Source organism: Anolis sagrei, chromosome 1, assembly GCF_037176765.1.
Source record: "Anolis sagrei isolate rAnoSag1 chromosome 1, rAnoSag1.mat, whole genome shotgun sequence".
NCBI lineage: Eukaryota > Metazoa > Chordata > Lepidosauria > Squamata > Dactyloidae > Anolis > Anolis sagrei.
The window spans coordinates 244,146,268-244,167,303 of record NC_090021.1 but is presented as its reverse complement, the minus strand read 5'-3'; the positions used below and the strand labels follow the sequence as shown (position 1 = coordinate 244,167,303).

The window sequence follows — 21,036 nt, the reverse complement described above, 5'->3', positions numbered from 1 at the left end:
GAAGATGCAGAGCAAGAATAGGGCTCCACAGCCACCTACGGACCCACAAGGAAATCCATAATGGAAGACCATCTTACTCGTCCAACGAGGGATCGCCTAAGTAAGTAAGTAAGTAAGTAAGTATAATATTATGCACATGACAACACCCAAAGTGTATCTACTCATGGTCCTTATTTTGATATACCAACAATAATGCACTCATAACTGTTTCTTTCAGGCTGTGCAGTTTGTGAACAAGAAACTTCTTGAAAGAAACCCTGAAGAAAAGAAGCTCTTTGATGTCATTGTTCTCTCCAATAACAGCCCTGAGAGTGGTGCCCGCATCATTAATAGTGCTAAACAGCATGGTAGGTTCTCTGATCTGAAGAGAGCAAGGTTCCTCCCACTTAACCCTAGAAACACATTTGCATCATAGATTTCTTTGTGTGCATAGGTGGTTTCAAGTCGCTGTTGACTTATGCAGTGGTTCTCAACCTGTGGGTCCCCAGATGTTTTGGCCTTCAACTCCCAGAAATCCTAACAGCTGGTAAACTTGCTGGGTTTTCTAGGGGGTTGTAGGCCAAAACACCTGGGGACCCACAGGTTGAGATCCATTGACTTATAGTCATCCACTGGATGTTTCAGAGTTTTCTTAGGCAAGGAATACTTCAAGGTGGTTTGTTGTAGTCTTCTGAAATATAGCTTTTAGCACTTGCCATTTCTTGATGGTCACTCATCCAGATACTGACTAGGACTGACCTGCTTAGCTTTCAAGGTCAGACAGGATCTGGTACTTTCAGAGTATTTAGGCTGCCCTCCCAGCCTAAATACTCCTTAATAAACAACAAAATGCTGGATTTTGTTTTCTTACAGACCTTCCCCCACCCGTTTTAACCTGCTCTGAATTCCTGAATTTAACAGTGCTAAATCACCTGTACTTGAGAACTGGGGGGATTGAGTGTGATGCAGAGTCATTCACATTTATGCCAGTCTAGGAAGGAGTTCACTGTCACCAAGTGATTTTAGACTCAAAATTTCATGGTTGTATATTTCTTACTTCACGGTCATGGATGTATTACTTGTGGAACACAATCATTTCTATTCTCTTAATGCCATTTCATGCTTTCTTGATATAGATAGATAGATAGCCCAAACTTACTTTTAAACGTGATTTTTTAAAAAAAGGATTTGGAGCATGTGAAGTTACACAGCTTCATTAATTTAAATCATAGTACCATTGTAACTGCAAGGGTGGAGTTTCCTTCTGATGTGTTAATGCAGAACCAGCCCTGCCATTAGGCAGAGTGAGATGCTTATCATGAAACAACAACTAATCATTTAATTTATTATGACTATATTAACTGTATTTTCCTAACAGGGAGGGAAAGGTTCTTTGAGGGTTTTCTGTCTCAGGTATCAAAACAACTTCAGATGACAGGAGTGTGTTCTAAGTAGAGGTTCTGCTAAATACCATTTTTGTGGTAGTAAAGAATTATATATATAATCCCTTACTATAACAATATACATGATAACAGGTGTGTGTGTAATATTTTATACTTTTATTTAATATATTATTTAATATATCATATATATTAAATAAAATAGAAATGTGAATGACTCTGCAGCATATATATATATATATATATATATATATATATATATATGCAATTTCAACAACAAAAATATAATTTCACAGCAATGTATTTGCGTCAGAATGGAATGAGCCCAAACTATTTACCTGAGATTAAAAAAAATTCTATATCTTTCTCTCTCTCTCTCTCTCTCCAGTTGTTTCCACCTCTTCCGGTTGGCCAGTATCTGCAAATACTGTTATGAATGCATAATCTAGAGTCCTCCATATGCTTAGTTAAGGACGATGCAGAGACCATGAAAGTCCCCCAATCCCTACTGTGATTAATTGGGTCATTTTCCTCTATTGATTAGCAAGCACCTGAGTAACGTTTCAACCACCCTCTTCAGAAAAGCAATCCCCAGTGCCAGGAAAAATTATGACAAGGACCTTGCTTCTGACTCTTTCATCAGAAGTCACTTACAGAGGGTGATGGGAACATAAGTTGACAGATTCCCAATGGACAGGGGAACAGATGCTCACCGATTGCAATGGCTTCTGCTCACTAGTGGAGATGTGAGGCAAGGCAGGCCAGTAGTCATTAGAAGTAAGCCCCATTATGTTTAATGGAGGTTCCTACCAAGTACATGACATAGGACTGCATCCTTAGCTAATCGTTTTTAGGAGTCAGTTTTACTCACTGATGATTATTGTTATGGGCACATGTGTTGGTTTTGGCAGCAACTTTCTTATTTTAAAATGTCTATGCCAAATATGTGATTTATAACATTTTAGTTGCATTAGTCAATTTATGATGAAATAGATGACATCAAAAGTTTATTTAAGCAAAGGGAAAAAATCATGGAAGGAAGCAAACATGTATTACACATATAAAATATTCTAGACTCTCATAGTTTGGTAGTTTTGTTACATCCTGCCTTTCCCCCAAAGAGATCAAAATGGTATACACACATCTCCACCCTTGCAAGAGAACCTGGCAAAGTCCGTTGGTCTGGGAGAGTCAAGGATTACTCAATGAGGGCCCTCCCACACAACCATATAACCCAGAATACCAAGGAGGATAATCCACAATATATTCTTTGAACTGGATTATATGAGTCCACACTGCCACATAATCCAGTTCAATGTTAATTTTATATAGCTGTGTGGAAGGGGCCTGAGTTTCATGACTCAGTGGAGATTTAAGCCTGGAAATCCCAACCCCCTGTCTACACTGACTATAAGAATTTTGCATTCAGAATTAGAATTGTTGAGACACTGGGCATACCCTTTGATCAGCATTGGATCTCCATTTTGTCACAATAAGGTAGGGATAAAGATATATTCTTAATTAGGATGTTGAGGTAGAGTTTTCTGAATTTGACTTGCAGCATGGGTAGGAGTGGGTATGGTCCCTGGTGTGGAAGGGATGGTCACAGTAGAAAGCAATGCTTAGATTTCTCTAAGTGGCCACTTCCTCAGCCAGGTCTGTCTCTACATATCCGTGAATCCTCATGATTGATTCTCCAATTCAGTGTGCCCAAAGTCATGGGAATAGCCTGTATAACTTATATTATAAATGGGTAGAAAGATCTAGGTATTTAATACTACTGTAACAATACATTTATATAAGAAGCATCAAAAATGAGAGTTTGTGCATTTGCAGTTCTATAAAAAGCGTGGGTTGCTTGAGACAGTTCTAACTTGAGTTTTATCATAAATAACTGATATTCTCGTGTTACTTTGAAGCAGTTGCCTCTCCCATCAGCAAGTGTACTGCAGAATTATCTTAGCAATGTGACTCAGAATTTGCGACCACACCTTTGCTGTTTCCAGGTTGTTTCTGCTTACATAATTCTATAATGTCTTGCTTATTGCTAGTTTCCTCCACATGAAATTTCTCAAAGTTTGATTACTTTGCTTGGTAAATGTGAAGAGGCTGCAGCAATATTAATGCTCAATCTCACATCCATTAGCATTCCATGTATTTTTAGAATGTAGACCTGGCTACAGGTAGACTAGGTGACATGAAGTCTATCTCACTCCCACATGGATGAAGAGGAGGGCATGCAGGCTGGAATCCTATTGGTCCATTATGCTGATCTATCTACACTGGTATAGACAGTGCCAGAAGAACAGTAGCTGTGATGGAAATAAATCACTGAACAAACAGGCTGCTTGGAGTTTGCAGATTTTGTTTGCCTTCCACTGCCACCACTGTGTAATCTTGGAAAAAGTGTAGTCACTAACGGACAGGTGTAGCAAAAAGATTCAAGCTGGAGACAATGGCTGGAATTAACCTTGGCAGTTACAAATGCATGGCCACTGAAATTATATAGCTAAATAGACATGTGTTGGTTTGTGCTAAAAGTTTTTGTAATTAATTGTTTCAATTGTTGTATACAAAATAAATAACTAAAGGTTGGTCTGAATGAAAAGAACCAGACAATTGTTTTCTATTCTCTTTTCTAGTACCAAAAAATGTGTGCATATGTGCCTTCAAGTCAGCTCCAGAAATGTTCCACTTATACTACTAGGAGCTCCTTCCCAGGGCTAACAGCAATTTTATGGAGAATTTTTCATCAAGATAGTGGCAGAGGGAAAGAATGAATGTCTTTCACTATGTATCATAGTTCTGCTTATCTAGTTTGGTCACCAACACATCTCCTAGCAACTATTTCAGTTCTTGTTTATACACAACAATGTATCGTTTAGGCTTCAGTGTAAGACTGGTTGTGCTTGAGGAATGACTTCTTGCTCTAGTTGTACCTATGGCACTACAGTGACATCTGGTGACAACAGTGTTACAAATGCACATTTTTTAAATAAATGTGACAGAGAGAGACACCTGAGTTTAATTTCCAGGACAATGCTCATTTCAACAATATATATGTATATGTATATGTATATATATATATATATATATATTTCTCGCATTTCTATCCCGTCCTTCACAACCCCCGAAGGGGGACTCAGACAGGAACGAGCCATTCAAGTCCATTACATAGTATATTTCCACAGACTTAATGCAAAGCCTGAACTACAGAAATCCCCAAGCCAGTACAACCTAAATGTAACCAATAGGTAACAAAAAGGCAGGGAGGAGGAACATAGCATTTTGGTTTGAGTCCAATTAACAAGATAAATGCTAATATAGCTGGTGTTGACCTTTAAAGAACTAGAGGTCCTTTCCTGTAGTTCTGTTTTATGGTGTCTTATTAAACCAGCATTAAATGAAGAACCTTTCTGTGGCACCAAAGCTTTATTTATTTATTTATTTATTTCCTATATTATTTATTTATTTCCTATATTTATACCCTGCTCTTCTCAACCCAAGGGGGATGCAGAGCGGCTTACAGATTAGCCACTTCATTGCCACATTGTAATACTGTGGTTGTCCTCCATGTTGCTGCATATCAATTTTGTGTTGCACTATTCCTGAATGCCTGATTCCAGAGCCAGGTCTTAACTTTTTTTTCTAAAGACAAGGAGGGAGGGAGCCAGTCTAATATTGTTGGGGAGGGAGTTCCATAGTCGAGGGGCCACCACTAAGGCCCTGTCTCTCATCCCCACCAGTCACCCTTGCAAAGGGGATGGGACCGAGAGCAGGGCCTCCCAACAAATCTTAATGCTCTGGTTCAAAGAGGGAGATACATTCAGACATGTAAGTTGGACACTATAGAGTGTCCTATGTGGGAAAATCCATAGAGTTCCATCTCTTTTTGCTTATATGCAAGCTTTGAAGGGTTTTGGCAATTGTTATTGATGACTAACCTATCTGTTTTAAATTTCATTTATTTTTATTAAAGTTATTAGGAAGGACTTTTAAACAGAATGTATAATTGTATTTTTACCCTGCATTGTGTAAACTTTTATTTTTACCCAACAGGATATTTGGGGGGGGGGGGGATGCAATGTAAAACAATATATTCATATTTGAAAATGCAGTTTTGTTTTGGGCTTTTTTTAATCTCAGATCACACTCTAAACTCCTTCTTCCCTTTCCCCTGCAGAGTTTCAAATGTGTATTTACCATTAACATTGCAATTGTGGGTGAAGAGCACAGCACTTATAGGATGGGTGGAATGTGGATATCATGGATGTTTACTAGTTTGGCCCTAAGAATGAAATATTGTGATATGCTATACCAAGTATTGCTTGAATTTTCTTTCTTTCTTTTTACTATAATTAGTAAATTAGTTGTTTATTTCTGGATTTTAAGGTCTGGAGATCTCCAAGTTCTGCTTTGTCAGTGATGAAGACTCTACCCAGTACTTGAAAATCCATAATGTGAAGCTTTTTCTCTCAGCTGACAGAAAGGATGTATACAATGCACTTCAGAGAGGTTGGTATCCCTTCATTAGCCAAAATACTTGCTCTTACATTTTGCTGCCATCTCTCTGATGATTTTTCTCTCCCTCAACAAGTCTCTTCCCTTGTGTCTTTTTACAAAATTCTGTGAGCACCCTCTTGAGGAAAACATTCATGCAATATTAAATTCATACCATTAGAGCACACACGGAAACAACCTTCTGCTGCTCTAAAATCTTTCAGTAAGTTTTTATACCAGATGGTTTCCTCAGAATAAATCCTCAGGATAGCTGGTGGTGTTGGGTTCACAATTGGAATCATTATTCTGCCCAAAGTGGGAAATAGTGTGGAAAATAAACATGTTTTCTATTAAAGAGGAAGACAGTTTCTCTTAATTTTCTGCACATGCACATTGCTTAGTACAGGCTTCTGAAGAAACCTTGCCCTATTCAGCCCATGTGGGAGACAGGAAAGACAGTATTTCTTATGTCTTGGGGCCTCTTTTGAGAAGAAAGATGGCCACATCAACCAGCAATCCTGCCTCCAAAGAATGAAGACATGAACCCAGCACCCTTGTGATTTGTGAGCCACAACATCTAAAAATGTTCATTACTTGTCAGAAAGAATCATAGGGTTGGAAAAGCTCACAAGGGCCATTCAGTCCAACCTTCTGAAACAAAATACAATCAAAGCATTCCCGACAGATGGCCATCTACACTGTGCTTAAAAACTTCCAAAGGAGGAGACTCCACCACTCTATGAAGCAGCAGATTCGACTAAACAGACAGCTCTTACCATTAGGAAGTTTTTCCTAATGTTCATATGGAATCACCATTTCTCCATTTTGAATTCATTGCCAATAGCAGAAGAGCTTTACTTGAACCATTTCCCTTATTTGGAAACATGCACCTGTAAGAATATGAGGGAGTCAGAAGCTCCTACTCTTGGTCTGAAGATACTCCCTTAATCCTAAGAGAAGAGAAACCCACCATGGATCATGGCTTATTGATGAACATAAGGTGTGTGTGTGAAGGGTGAGGCTGGGGAAAGATTAAAGGAAAAGATGCTGGGCAGAGAGGGGAGGAGGGAGATGAAGGTTTGTTGGATCTGTCTATGATACGACAACAAGAGTACTTTAACAGCTTGACGGCTTATGCTTGAAGTCTATTATCTTACGTTTACCTTACCCATGGTAGAGGAAAAGCTTTCTAAACAAGCATTTCAAAGCTTATGCTGTGCCTCTGCCAAAGAAAGACGAAAAACTCCCACAGCACCATATCTACCTCATCTTCACTCAGGAAATTGCACATTTAAAATAAGACCTATGCCAAGCCTCCTGTGTGCCTCTGCTGAACAAGCTTTATAATAAAGCATGTAAATAGTCTCTTTCATACACAGGAGTCTCCGCAGCACTCATCTTCCAGCAAGAGATACAGGCTCCCACCAACCAGCTGCGGGTTGTCTTTGATGGAGATGCAGTTCTCTTTTCTGATGAAACCGACCGTGTCTTTCGTGAAAAGGGACTGGAGGGAGCTATCGCGTATGAGAAAAGTATGGAATCAGTACCCATGGGAGAGGTAAGGTTATGCTTTGCCAGCACTCGTTTTCCCCAAAGGGTATGAGGATGAATTTTGTTGGCCAAGCAGAATACTCAAATCCAAACAAAGGTCAACTGTTGAGACTCTCTGAAGCATTCAGAGTGCCCCACTTTCTCAGGACCATGTAGGGGGACAATTTTCTTTCAACTTTGCTCTTTGCAGGCCACATGGATCTCAGAAAATGTCAGAAGGGAGGGGGAATCAGACACTGGAAACCTATTTCTGGTTCCAAAAAATGTTATCCTTTATTAAACATTGTGAGGAACAGAGATGAGACCTACTTGAAAAGAAAATTTCAAGGAGAGGCTTTCCCCCTCCTTTTTTGGATTGCACGTCACCTCAGGCCACAACTTGCCCACCCTGATCTCATGAATGCTGAAGCCAGAAAACATCTGTTTTTTAGCAGAGAAATCAAGCTATAACATTTTTGATGTTTGAAATTGCTGAAACGTCTCCTTCTTTGCTTACTGCTATTATAATAATAAAGTTAATAAAGTATCTGACAAAAAACATTTTAAAAAGTCTTTTCATATTCCAGACCCCCTTTCCTTGTCTTCTGTCTAGCTGGAGAATTTTAGTATTTGTAATATTAATAAGATGACAAACAAGGGCTGAAGATACCCTAATCTCTAGTATTGTTTTAAAGCAGTTTGCCTGCAGTAAACAATGCAATAAAAGTTTGAGCTGTAATGCGTGGGATTCTACTCTACTCAGTCCTAGTGTAGCTATGTGCACCTGCCTACTAAGGCAGATCTATAAGTTTGGCCAATGGATATAATTATTTTCATGTCAGGAGCGACATGAGAAACTGCAAGTAACTTCTGGTGTGAGAGAATTGGCCGACTACAAGTACGTTGTCCAGGGGACACCCAGATGTTTAATGTTTTACCATACTTGTGGGAGGCTTCTCTCATGTCCTGGCATAGGAAGCTGGAGCTGACAGAGGGAGCTCAACCCACTCCCCAGATTTGAACAGCTGACCTGTTGGTCAACAGTCCTGCCAACACAAGGGTGTAACCCACTGTGAAAGCTAGCAAAATTATGCATCTCCAAATGGTCTTTGGAAGAAGGCTTTAAGTGGTTTCTAGAAGGTTCAGAATGTTTTTGATTTACCTGCATAAGGCTTACCTGATCTGGTTGTTTCATTTCATATGCACATATTGTTTATATTGGACAAAATGTCTGCTAAAACAAGTTTAACTGGTCTTCCTTTTTTGTGCTGTAGGAACCTCTCCTTCCTTTCATATTATTCCTGCTCCTAGCACCAAATTTGCTGTGAAAAAAGCAATACCCAGGAACACATCTACTTTGTTAAGTGGTGTATGCCTGTATTTGAATGTTTGTTTTTGGATAGAGTGAAATACTTGTGGCTCACATTGTGGTGTTCTTTTTGAATCGAAAAGTTTGATTGTAGCTCACTTACATTTGCATAGAGCAATGTGGTCTGTTTTTGCTTCCTGGAGTAATACACCTCTGTCTCTCGTACCTATCACATTCTACAGGGGCCATTGAAAGCCTTTGCTTTGCACCTTGGGAAAATTCGCAACAAGTTTGGTCAAGAGGACTCCCCCATCCGCACTTACTTGGTAACTGCCCGCAGTGGCCGTGACATGGGCATCCGGACCATCAAAACCCTAAGGAAATGGGGCTTGGCAATTGATGAGGCCTTCTTCATGGATGGAGCTCCTAAAGGCCCCATCTTGTCCAAAATCCAACCTCACATCTTCTTTGATGATGGCCTTCACAATATACAAGGTGGACTGGATGTTGGTGTTCCCTCTGCCCTGGTCCTTTCTGGTGGCAGTGAGGATGGAAATGGCCATATTACCATGTGATTACTGAGCACGGTTTTGGACTGAAAGGACAATGAAATCTGGAATTCTCAATCCAGTCTGACCATAGTTTGTAATGAAGAAAACAAGACATAAAATCAGATAAAGATGAAGAAGAGGAGAACGAAAGCAAGGTCACTGCAAACCTTTCCGACAATGGTTTTCCCTTGGGTTTTGCCTCTGCTCAAATATCATTCAGCAGCCAAGGAGAAAAGCAGGATTACCACCTGCTCTTAGAAGCCACTCCATTGGGTTTTGCCTCTGCCTCACTGACAGCCAGTGGTTATGAAGTCAAAAAACCTCAAACTTTGTGCAACAATTTTCATGTTTTCCTTCTCTCTCTCACATCTTTTTCTCTTACTTTAGATCTTTTGAGAGCAAAGGCTTGAAGGGACAGATGCTTTTTAAAAAAATGATATGAGTTGGGTAGAAAGACTATAAATAAACAAAATACTGTGCTGCTTTTGGAATAAATCAAAAAGCAAAGACCAATTTAACCAGAGCGTCAAAATAGAAATGTTGCTTGAAGTCGACATCTGCTTTCATCTGCCTCCATTTTTGCTCTCCACCAGCTTGTTTTATGTTCTGTTAGGGCAAAGGAACTTTCTAATTAAATTTAGGCATAGTGAAATTGCAGCTCGACATTTTCAGAAACAGAGGGAGAACCCATTCAATTGAGATAAAAACTAGGACTTGGCTTATGAGAAAAAATCATCAAAATTCCAGTCCAGAGCCTCTATCCAATTAACTCTGTACTCCAAATACTGCTTCAATTGAGCATGGCTTTCTTCTCACAGAAAAAAATGTAGTTGTAAATTTATTCATTTTTGAAAAGCCTAAGCCTTTGCTGTGAATCTTCAGTTCCCATTAGCACAATCTGGAAGGGGTTGATAGATGCTTCCATTTGGGAGGCTCATTTCCAGTTATCGCTCCTTTATTATAAACAACTTGAGGAATTACAGTTGGCTTTCCCCACTTCAGTAGGATTGGTGCTGTGTGTGTGAGTAAATACATTGCATACACACACACCTTGTTGCCCACAGTTGGGAACATGGTGCACCAATAGGTCTGGGGATAAACACTAATTTGATAAAATCAATTACACTATTAAGTTGGAAATTTTCTTACAAAAAAGCAACTTTCTTAAATTGATATTTAAACTGAAATGTTTGACCTAAGTTTAAATGTCAGCATTAACTTAACTCCACGTTTAAGCTTTGTACAATGCTTAAAAGCCGGCACAGATTATGATAGTTTAATTTACTCTCAAGGCTGTATCAAACCAACAAGTAATAAGGGCAGCTTGGAAAAGGAGTGGTCTTTGCATCCAGATGGCATTACCTGTTGCACTGAATTATGATGCCAGTAACCCTAGAACAGTGGTTCTCAACCAGGTGTTTTGGCCTACAACTCCCAGAAATCCCAGCAAGTTAAGCTGTTAGGATTTCTGGGAGTTGAAGGCCAAAACATCTGAGGACCCACAGGTTGAGAACCACTGCCCTAGAATTTTTTCTGGGAGGCATGAGAAAATCAGCAATAAAGAAATAAATAACTAATAACGATGGATGTCATTTTCCAACTTCATTGTGGTAAGGGTTTTAGTGCAGCCATTCAGCTTAAATTTTATGAGGAAATTAAACACAGAATCATAGAGTTCAATTTCCAATCATGCAGGGATACATAATCAAAGTACTCCTGACAGATGACTATCGAGCCTCTACTTAAAAACCTCCAAAGAAGGAGACTCCAGACACTCCAAGGCAGCATATTTCACTGTTGAATAGCTCTTATCATCAGGATGTTCTTCCTAATGTTTAAGTGGAATATCTTTTCCTTTAACTTGAATCCAGATAACTTTAACAGGTTTCTCTTTCTAATGTAAATGCACCTTAATTATTTTTTTAACTAGATGCATTAATAGTTTTCTACTCCTAGCATTCCCCAGCCAAGATAATATTTCCACTGAAAGGATAATATTTCCAAAATGGGATCAAAGTGGGATCCTGTTCAAAAGAAGTGTGGGGCAGTTTACATGTTGATGAGTGATGCACTACAGTACTTTACATTTTTAAATTAAAAAGTAGATTTTTCTATAATCTGAGAAAAGAGGTTGAAGGCAAATAGAGCAGGATAAGGATTTGATAACATATATAGATGCTTTATAAAAAGTAATTTAAGTGTATCTATCCCATAGCCGTTCTGAGTCCCTCCATGGAGGTCAAGAAGAACAGGGTATAAATGTTTTAAATAAAAAAATATGTACCTAGAAAAATTATCTTTAGTGACCTATTCCTTTGCCTTTTCTTGATTTCATTTCATCTTTATAACTATACAAATTGTTGATAATTTTACAAGTGTATTTTTCTTTTTCTTCATTTTGTCAAATACAATTTTAAGTAAAAGCAAAACAAATATATAATGAGTGGATATTAATTATTGGCTTCTCTTACATTTCATTTTTCTGCTGCTGTTTAAAAGCAAACTGTCTATCTATGATATATTTACACTTCTGGTTTTCTTGCTGTAGATCACACCCTACAATTGTTCCCGTTTGGGGCAATTCTGATTAATCCTCTGTTGTTCCACTTTTCCAGTTGCCTTTAAATGTGCCCCATTTCTTCCTTCTGCCCCTTGGTCTTCAGCTTACTTCAGTTATTTCAGACTGAGAAGTAGTTTGCAGCCAGTCAACCCAGTGGGGGAGGGAGAGGGAATGCTTTATAATTATAATTATAATTATTTATTTGTACTCTGCCCCATCTCCCCGAAAGGACTCAGGGTGGCTCACAAAAAGGACTAAAGGTGCCGCACATAAAAAATAAAATTACATAGCACAAAAACAATACATAAATTAACTGAATAAAACAATGGACAACATCAATTGATAAAATCAAGAGCTTAAAATTTATAAAACACTAGCTGTGCCCTGCCACGCGTTGCTGTGGCCTGTAGTAAAACTTATCAAAGTTGAGGTAGATATCTGGACTATTATGAAAGAGAGGTACCTACCTATTCCTTCCCCCTTTTCCTCCCCCTTTCTCTACTTTCTTCCTTCTCTCCCTCTTTCTTTCTTTCCTTCTTTCACTTCTTGGTTTCATCCTTCTCTCTTTCCTTCATTCCCTCCCCCTTTCTTCCTTTGCCTTTCTTCCCTCCCTGTTTGCTTCCTTCTTTCACTTTTTATTTCCTTTTATTTCACCACCATCATAACAATAACAATAATGCAATGCATTGCCTCTGGGACCTGACACCTCTCCCATTCCCCCTAAAAGGGTCTCATAGGAACAATAGCATCATCATAATAATAATAGAAATAACAACCTTTACCCGCCACATGTTGCTGTGGCCAATCTTCCCTCTTTCTCTCCTTCTTTCCCTCCCTCCCTCCCTCCTTCCTTCCTTCCTTCCTTCCTTCGCATCTTTCCTTCTTCTCTTCTTTCTCTGTCTCTTTCCTTCCTTCCCCCTTTTTCTTTCTCTTCTGCTGTCTCTCTTTTCTTTCCTTCCATCTTTCCTTTTCTTTCCTTTTCTTCTTCCTCTAACTTTCCTTCCTTCCCCCTTTTTCTTTACCTCCCTTTCTCTTTCTTCCTTCTTTCCTTCCTTCCTATCTTTCCTAGATTTTGACAGGGCGGGAAGGGGCGGGGTGGGGTTTGGAGGTGGCCTGAAGTAAAAGGAGGTAAGATTGGGGCAGGGGAGTGATGGAGCGTGGGGTTGCGTGTGTGTGTGCGGCGGCGGGGGGAGTGATGGAGCCTGGGGTTGCGTGTGTGTGTGCGGTGGCGGGGGGAGTGGGGTTGCGTGTGTGTGTGCGGCGGCGGGGGGAGTGGGGTTGCGTGTGTGTGCAGTGGTGGGGGGAGTGATGGAGCATGGAGTTGCGTGTGTGTGTGCGGCGGCGGGGGGAGTGATGAAGCGTGGGGTTGCGTGTGTGTGTGCGGCAGGGGGTGTGTGTGTGCGGGAAGCGGTGTGGCGGGGCTTGGAGTGGGCATGGTTTCCACAGAGGGAACGTTGGCCGGAAGGCCATGTGCGCGCGCGATGGAACTTGCGGCTGGGCGCCAATGCGCATGCTCAGTTGTTTTGCCGTTTTGTGAGTGTGTTGTGTTGTTTTTCATTTTGAGTAGATATGTTTGTACCTTGTGGGTTGTGTTATGGGCATGGGAATTTTGGTTAAGTTTCGTTGGGTTTTTTTTTAGTTTTGTTCTTTTGCCGTTTTGTGAGTGTGTTGGTGTGTTGTTTTTCATTTTGAGTAGATATGTTTGTACCTTGTGGGTTGTGTTATGGGCATGGGAATTTTGGTTAAGTTTCGTTGGGGGATTTTTGAGTTTTGTTGTTTTGCCGTTTTGTGAGTGTGTTGTTGTGTTGTTTTTCATTTTGAGTAGATATGTTTATACCTTGTGGGTTGTGTTATGGGTACGGGGATTTTGGTTAAGTTTCGTTGGGGGATTTTTGAGTTTTGTTGTTTTGCCGTTTTGTGAATGTGTTGCTGTGTTGTTTTTCATTTTGAGTAGGTATGTTTGTTTCTTGTGGGTTATGTTATGGGCACGGGGATTTTAGTTAAGTTTCATTGGGGGATTTTTGAGTTTTGTTGTTTTGCCGTTTTGTGAATGTGTTGTTGTGTTGTTTTTCATTTTGAGTAGATATGTTTGTACCTTGTGGGTTGTGTTATGGACACGGGGATTTTAGTTAAGTTTCGTTGGGGGATTTTTGAGTTTTGTTGTTTTGCCGTTTTGTGAGTGTGTTGTTGTGTTGTTTTTCATTTTGAGTAGATATGTTTGTACCTTGTGGGTTGTGTTATGGGCACAGGGATTTTGGTTAAGTTTCGTTGGTGGATTTTTGAGTTTTGTTGTTTTGCCATTTTGTGAGTGTGTTGTTGTGTTGTTTTTCATTTTGAGTAGATATGTTTGTACCTTGTGGGTTGTGTTATGGGCATGGGAATTTTGGTTAAGTTTCGTTGGGGGTTTTTTGAGTTTTGTTTCCTCGTTGGATGCCCCTAACAAATTTATATATATAGACTATCAAACCTGTGGGTAATTGGGCTTCTTAAATCACAAATTAAAGTGCCTAGCAACAATGGCACTTCCTAGTAGGCTTGGGCAAAAGCAAATTGCTGTAGCTAGTCTGTTCTGATTCATTATTAACATTTGCCATCTTGATGACACTTCAATATTACATGGACACACCTGTTCTGATTTTCTGAGAAATTTTGAAGGGTAAAAATTCCAAGAAATGACAGCCAATGACTCAGGGACTATTCCAGGTACCACCATTTTGATTAGCACTGCACTTATTGTTGAGTGCCTTTAAGTCCCCTCCCCCCAACTAATGACAACCCTAAAGGTCACATGAATGGAGAGATTTGCCCAAAGTAACCCAGTGGGTTTATATGGCCAAGTATGAAACCAAAGCCTGTTCTCCAGAGTCATAATCTAATGCTCAAATCAATGTACCACACTGGGTTGGTTAAAATACCAATTTGTTTTCCATCTGATGGTGTCCACTAGAGGACAGCATAGAGAGCTACCAAAAATAAAGTTTTCAATAACACACTTTCCTTTGACATCACACTCTCACATGCGTGCAGTGTATGTATGAGAGAAAGGACATGTTTATGCATTTGTAAAAGCTAGGAGCATTCAAGCATACACATCTGCATTGTTTTTACCCAGATCATAGATAAGGCTGCTGTTTCTGGAACAGAAAGCATAAATAAGAATTCACACCAGCGTGGATCACCATTTTTGTTCAAGGTGTCTCCTGTTCTCTCTTTAGCTACATGCTACATTATCAACCCAAAGTTATATTAAATGCCAATTCAAGATGTCTTGCTGATCAAGAAAAAGTTTTAGATGTTGCAATCTATTCCCCACCATCACTACCCATACCATGGACAGAACCAAACTGCCCAGGTATTTTTTCTTCAAATGCCAGCATTGGGATAGTTTATGAAATGCACATTACACTGTGTCATCCCATGACCTAGTTTTCTAATCAAGAGTCTGAGAAAAAATGAGGAATGGCCACCTCTGTCTGTCCCCCAACAATTGCTGTGATGTCATCTCATGTTGTCTATTAGCGGCACCAGTCTTATTATATCTCCTAGGAACTGTTGTAAGCTCTTAGAAAAGCATTAAGAGAAAACAGCTCCAACTGAGGGTACATCTGCACTATAGGATCAATGCAGTTTGACTCCACTGACATACCTCAATATTATGTCAGTGAGACATCAGTAGTCTGGCAGAAAAGGCTAAAAAAACCCTCCTGTTATTCCACAGCACTGAGCCATGGCAGTTACAGTGTTGCCAAACTGCATTAATTATACAGTGTAGATGCACCTTGAGCTATTAAGCAAAATTTCTTTTACCAATACCCAACAACCATGCTGACTCCCAATATCACAATTCATTTTGCACAGAAATGGCCATCATAACAAAACTGCATAGTTGCTACAATTACTGCACCCCGTTTTGCTCTTCTAGACCTATTCTAGGAGATACTTTGCTGAGGAAGCCAAATCTACTGCATAGCAGTTATGTAAAGAACTTCCTTAATTAAGCCCTATCCCCTAGGCTTTTCTGATGATGTTAATGGCTGACTCAGTCAAATATTTGAGTAAGAAGGGATTAACCAAGGCGAAAAAGAAATGCAAAAAGGAAACAAGTTGCAGCTAAAAGGATAGGATGAATATCCAAAGGCATGGTGGAAACTGGGATCCTAGAGCCCTGGGACAAATAAAAAGCACTCTAGTGTTCATTTGTTTAAAAATAAATGAATCCAACCGGTGTCTGACTAAAGTAGGGGTTCTCAAACTTTTTCAGCCACTGAGCCCTTTCTGAAGCAAAAGTTTCTCGTGGAAACCCATATATAATGTATATATATCAAGCATAGGCAAACGTTTTGACCAATATAAACTTAGCAACATTTCAGTGGAAGACCTCAGTGGCCATCCAGTCCAACCCACTTCTGTAGGAAAAGCACAATCAAAGCTCCCACAACAGATGGCTATCCAGCCTTTGTAATTGTTTATTTCTTTATTTATTTATTTCAGGCTTTTATATCCCATCCTATCTCAACCTCCACAGAGGGACACAGGATGACTGTTGTTGTTGTTGTTGTTGTTGTTGTTGTTGTTGTTGTTGTTGTAAAAGTAATAAGAGCAACCCCAGGGGCCATCCAGTTCAACTCCATTCTGCCACTCTGTTCTGTAAAATTTATTATTTATTTATTTACTTTATTTATACCCTACCCTTCTCAACCCCGCAGGGGACTCAAAGCGGCACAATGCACCTCCTGAGCAGTGGGAGAGAAATAGGGTTTTGGAAGCAAGCAAGGTCAGGTGAAAAGAATCTGGATGGCGAGGGGGGAAAGGGGATTTGGGGAGTGAACAACATGGCCTGAAACTATGTGTTTAGTTAGTGTAGACTCATATAATGCAGTTTACACTGATTATATAATGCAGTTTCAAGCAATGTCCCATTTCCTTCCACCAGTGCGCATTTTTCTTCAAAAACCAAAAGAGAATTTTATCTTTATCCACAAGCTCTCTCTGTGAAGTACTGTGGATTTATTAATATCCCAAATAAATATCTGGGCAGCAGGCACGCAGAGGTTGCTGCCCATTGGCCTGTACAGACAGGGCTATCACACTCTTCAAAGGAAAACAGCTAGCGTTCCGGCTAATGATGGTTGGTTGTGCATCTGAGACTTTATTATTTAGCTGCCAGATAAGCCCATGAAGTTAATCAAGATCAGAAAAGCACAGAATGGCTTCCAAGTATAATGCTAGATCTCTGGTAGATATCACAAGTCTAGCTTGACTAGCCTTATTGAAGCTATATTGATGTATACCATCTAGTCATTTTGTCCCAGGAGCCCCCGGTGGCGCAGTGGGTTAAACCCCTGTGCCGGCAAGACTGAAGACCAAGAGGTCACAGGTTCGAATCCTGAGAGAGGCGGATGAGCTCCCTCTATCAGCTCCAGCTCCTCATGAGAGAAGCCTCCCACAAGGATGATAAAAACATCAATTCATCCAGGCATCTCCTGGGCAATGTCCTTGCAGACGGCCAGTTCTCTCACAACAGGAGTCACTCCTGACACGACAAAAAAAAAAATCTTGTCCCAGAACTGTACAATTCAAAGACATATCTGTGTTAGTCTACAATATGAGTATGTAAGGCAGGAATTCTTAATCTTTTTTTCCCCATGGACTCTTTGCCAGTCAGATGAAAATCATGGATCACTTCTCAGACCGTAGGAACAGATAGTTTTATGACACTCAACATCAGCATGTCTTTAAATTAAATTTTAGGATTATTCAAAATTATGTTTTACAAAGATAATAAATTGATTTTTTTCCAATTCAAGCTCACAGACCCCCAGGGATCCACGAATATCTGGTTAAGAACCCTGGATGTAAAGGGATCTTGAAGCACCTTGGAGACAGATGGAGAGAAAGTTAATTGCATAAGCTTTCAGAGATATCAAATGCAGTTAAGTCTCTTAAACTACTATAAGATCCCTTTGCATATATGATAATACAAAAATACAGAGTTACCTAATGGACTTTTGAAGCCATTATAGGTTGGAAAGATTTTTCTCCTCCTTTTTAAAAAATACTGGGTCATTCAAGTTGCAGCTCTCAGTATGACTATCTTGCAATTGTGGCAACAGCTTTTGGTAGGAAACTGTGAAAGGAACATATTTTGCCATTTTCAATTCAAATATGGCTGAAATCATGTTTACCATTGAAAGGGTGAGTCTTTTAAATGTACCAGAGATGTGTGAGAGAAGATGGAGAAGAGGCACTGAACCTAAGCAGTCTTTGTTTTGACTTTACCTCTCAGTTCCATTTCTATTTGCCTCTATGTGCTTATACTGAATACTAGGAAAATATTTTTCTACCTTGTCATTCCAGCTAGTTTGTGCACCTGCCCCTGTAAGGAAGTGTTTGAGGCCCCTGGCATTTGCAGTATTACACCTTTAGTCTTTAAGGAAACGCACAGGACTTGTAATACAGTATACTACCTCATTGGATCACCACAAATGGAGCTGGTCTCCTTTCTAGAATGGATTCAAAGGACAGATTGTTTCCACTGTTCAGCAACATATTACACTCATAGCTGGTCGGTGTTTAATTTTGTTTGCTTGCTTTATGTCTATAGTTGGCAATACCCTTGTTAGGACCAATGAAAAATACAAACATGTAAGTTCTCCAGAACATGAGACTAAAAAAAAATACATGGAGGACAGGGAAGAAACAAAATATCCAAAACTCAAACCAGATGCTGCTGTTATGAGGTCTGCAGTTTAAGACAATCTCAACAGGAAAACTGCAAGATGAATGAGTCATTGGTGAGTTTGTTATCCTCAAGGTAACCATATCTGCAAATGTATATTGAGATAAGGAACCAATGTTTGGTTTTTGTTTTTTTTAAAGGAAGGCATCTCACCACACAGTCTATTGCCTTGAGCATGCCATACAAGTTTTCAAGTTAATACCAAGAAAATGTACAGAGAAATATGACAGTATTCATTGGGGCAATGTTAGAGATTAAATGTTAGTCGATGCACTGGATAAATAAATCATTTGATTCTAAATTGTGAATATTACCTAGGGACTGAAGGAGACAGAACTCAATATACAGGTTTCTAATCCCCTTTTTGGAAAGTTAGAATATCTCTTTAAAGATCAGAAATGCTTCTTGCCTTAGTGATGTAATAAATATGGCATTTTCAAAGGAAACAATGGCTGAATCGAAGGCTTCAAGGGGCTATTCCCCACCAGAGCACATTAGCCAAAAGAAGACTACTTCTGAAGTCTAGTAGCAGCCCCTCTTGTTTCAGTAGCTCTCAAAAGTAACGGATAATACCTTAGAATCATAGAATCAAAGAGTTGGAAGAGACCTCATGGGCCATCCAGTCCAACCCCCTGCCAAGAAGCAGGAATATTGCATTCAAATCACCCCTGACAAATGGCCATCCAGCCTCTGCTTAAAAGCTTCCAAAGAAGGAGCCTCCACCACACTCCGGGGCAGAGAGTTCCACTGCTGAACGGCTCTCACAGTCAGGAAGTTCTTCCTAATGTTCAGATGGAATCTCCTCTCTTGTAGTTTGAAGCCATTGTTCCGCGTCCTAGTCTCCAAGGAAGCAGAAAACAAGCTTGCTCCCTCCTCCCTGTGGCTTCCTCTCACATATTTATACATGGCTATCATATCTCCTCTCAGCCTTCTCTTCTTCAGGCTAAACATGCCCAGTTCCCTAAGCCGCTCCTCATAGGGCTTGTTCTCCAGACCCTTGATCATTTTAGTCGCCCTCCTCTGGACACATTCCAGCTTGTCAATATCTCTCTTGAATTGTGGTGCCCAGAATTGGACACAGTATTCCAGATGTGGTCTAACCAAAGCAGAATAGAGGGGTAGCATTACTTCCTTAGATCTAGACACTATGCTCCTATTGATGCAGGCCAAAATCCCATTGGCTTTTTTTGCTGCCACATCACATTGTTGGCTCATGTTTAACTTGTTGTCCACGAGGACTCCAAGATCTTTTTCACACGTACTGCTCTCGAGCCAGGCGTCCCCCATTCTGTATCTTTGCATTTCGTTTTTCCTGCCAAAGTGGAGTATCTTGCATTTGTCACTGTTGAACTTCATTTTGTTAGTTTTGGCCCATCTCTCTAATCTGTCAAGATCGTTTTGAATTCTGCTCCTGTCCTCTGGACTATTGGCTATCCCTCCCAATTTGGTGTCATCTGCAAACTTGATGATCATGCCTTCTAGCCCTTCATCTAAGTCATTAATAAAGATGTTGAACAGGACCGGGCCCAGGACGGAACCCTGCGGCACTCCGCTCGTCACTTCTTTCCAAGATGAAGAGGAAGCATTAGTGAGCACTCTCTGTGTTCGTCCACTTAACCAGTTACAGATCCACCTCACCGTAGTTTTGCCTAGCCCACATTGGACTAGTTTCCTTGCCAGAAGGTCATGGGGGACCTTGTCGAAGGCCTTACTGAAATCCAGGTACGCTACATCCACGGCATTCCCCGCATCTACCCAGCTTGTAGCTCTATCGAAGAAAGAGATCAGATTAGTCTGGCATGACTTGTTTTTGATAAATCCATGTTGACTATTAGCGATGACTGCATTTGTTTCTAAGTGTTTGCAGACCGCTTCCTTAACAATCTTTTCCAGAATCTTGCCCAGTATCGACGTGAGGCTGACCGGACGGTAGTTGTTTGGGTCGTCCTTTTTTCCCTTCTTGAAGATTGGGACCACATTGGCCCTCCTCCAATCTGCTGGAACTTCTCCCGTTCTCCAAGAACTCTCAAAGATGGTTGCCAATGGTTCCGAAATGACTTCCGCTAGTTCCTTCAGTACTCTTGGGTGTAGTTGATCTGGCCCTGGGGACTTGAACTCATTAAGAGCGGCCAGGTATTCCTGGACGACTTCTTTCCCAATTTGGGGTTGGATGTCCTCCAATCCCTCATCCACTCCATCTTGCTGAGGTTGAAGACTCTCTTTTTGTGAGAAGACCTTGTTTGTATTAGATCATATCCAGGTGGACTTCTTAGAAACAAAGCTCAGGCTTGCCAAATTGACAACTGGAACAGGCTCCTATACCTTTAAATGTAGTGTAAAAGAGGTATTGCTTGGCATGTAACCAGGTAGTAAACAACACCTGCTAAAATTCTGTTTTCTATACAACATGAAAGCTCTCTGGTTTTCACTCTGGCAACCTTCCACATCTTTCAAAGGCCAGCTCAAGG

At 40.2% G+C, this 21,036-nt stretch overlaps 1 protein-coding gene across 1 annotated transcript in view; it reads left to right on the top strand.

Annotated features, from left to right (window-relative positions):
* The window catches only part of LOC132771100 (cytosolic 5'-nucleotidase 1A-like), a 33,476-nt gene extending 21,767 nt beyond the window's left edge, over window positions 1-11,709 (top strand). The window contains exons 4-7 of the mRNA XM_060768743.2: window positions 218-347; window positions 5,772-5,894; window positions 7,259-7,437; window positions 8,961-11,709. Of these exons, the coding sequence (XP_060624726.2) occupies window positions 218-347; window positions 5,772-5,894; window positions 7,259-7,437; window positions 8,961-9,293 (765 nt within the window). The 3' untranslated portion in view covers window positions 9,294-11,709. The remainder of the gene's footprint in view (window positions 1-217; window positions 348-5,771; window positions 5,895-7,258; window positions 7,438-8,960) is intronic.
* Window positions 11,710-21,036: the final 9,327 nt, after the last annotated feature.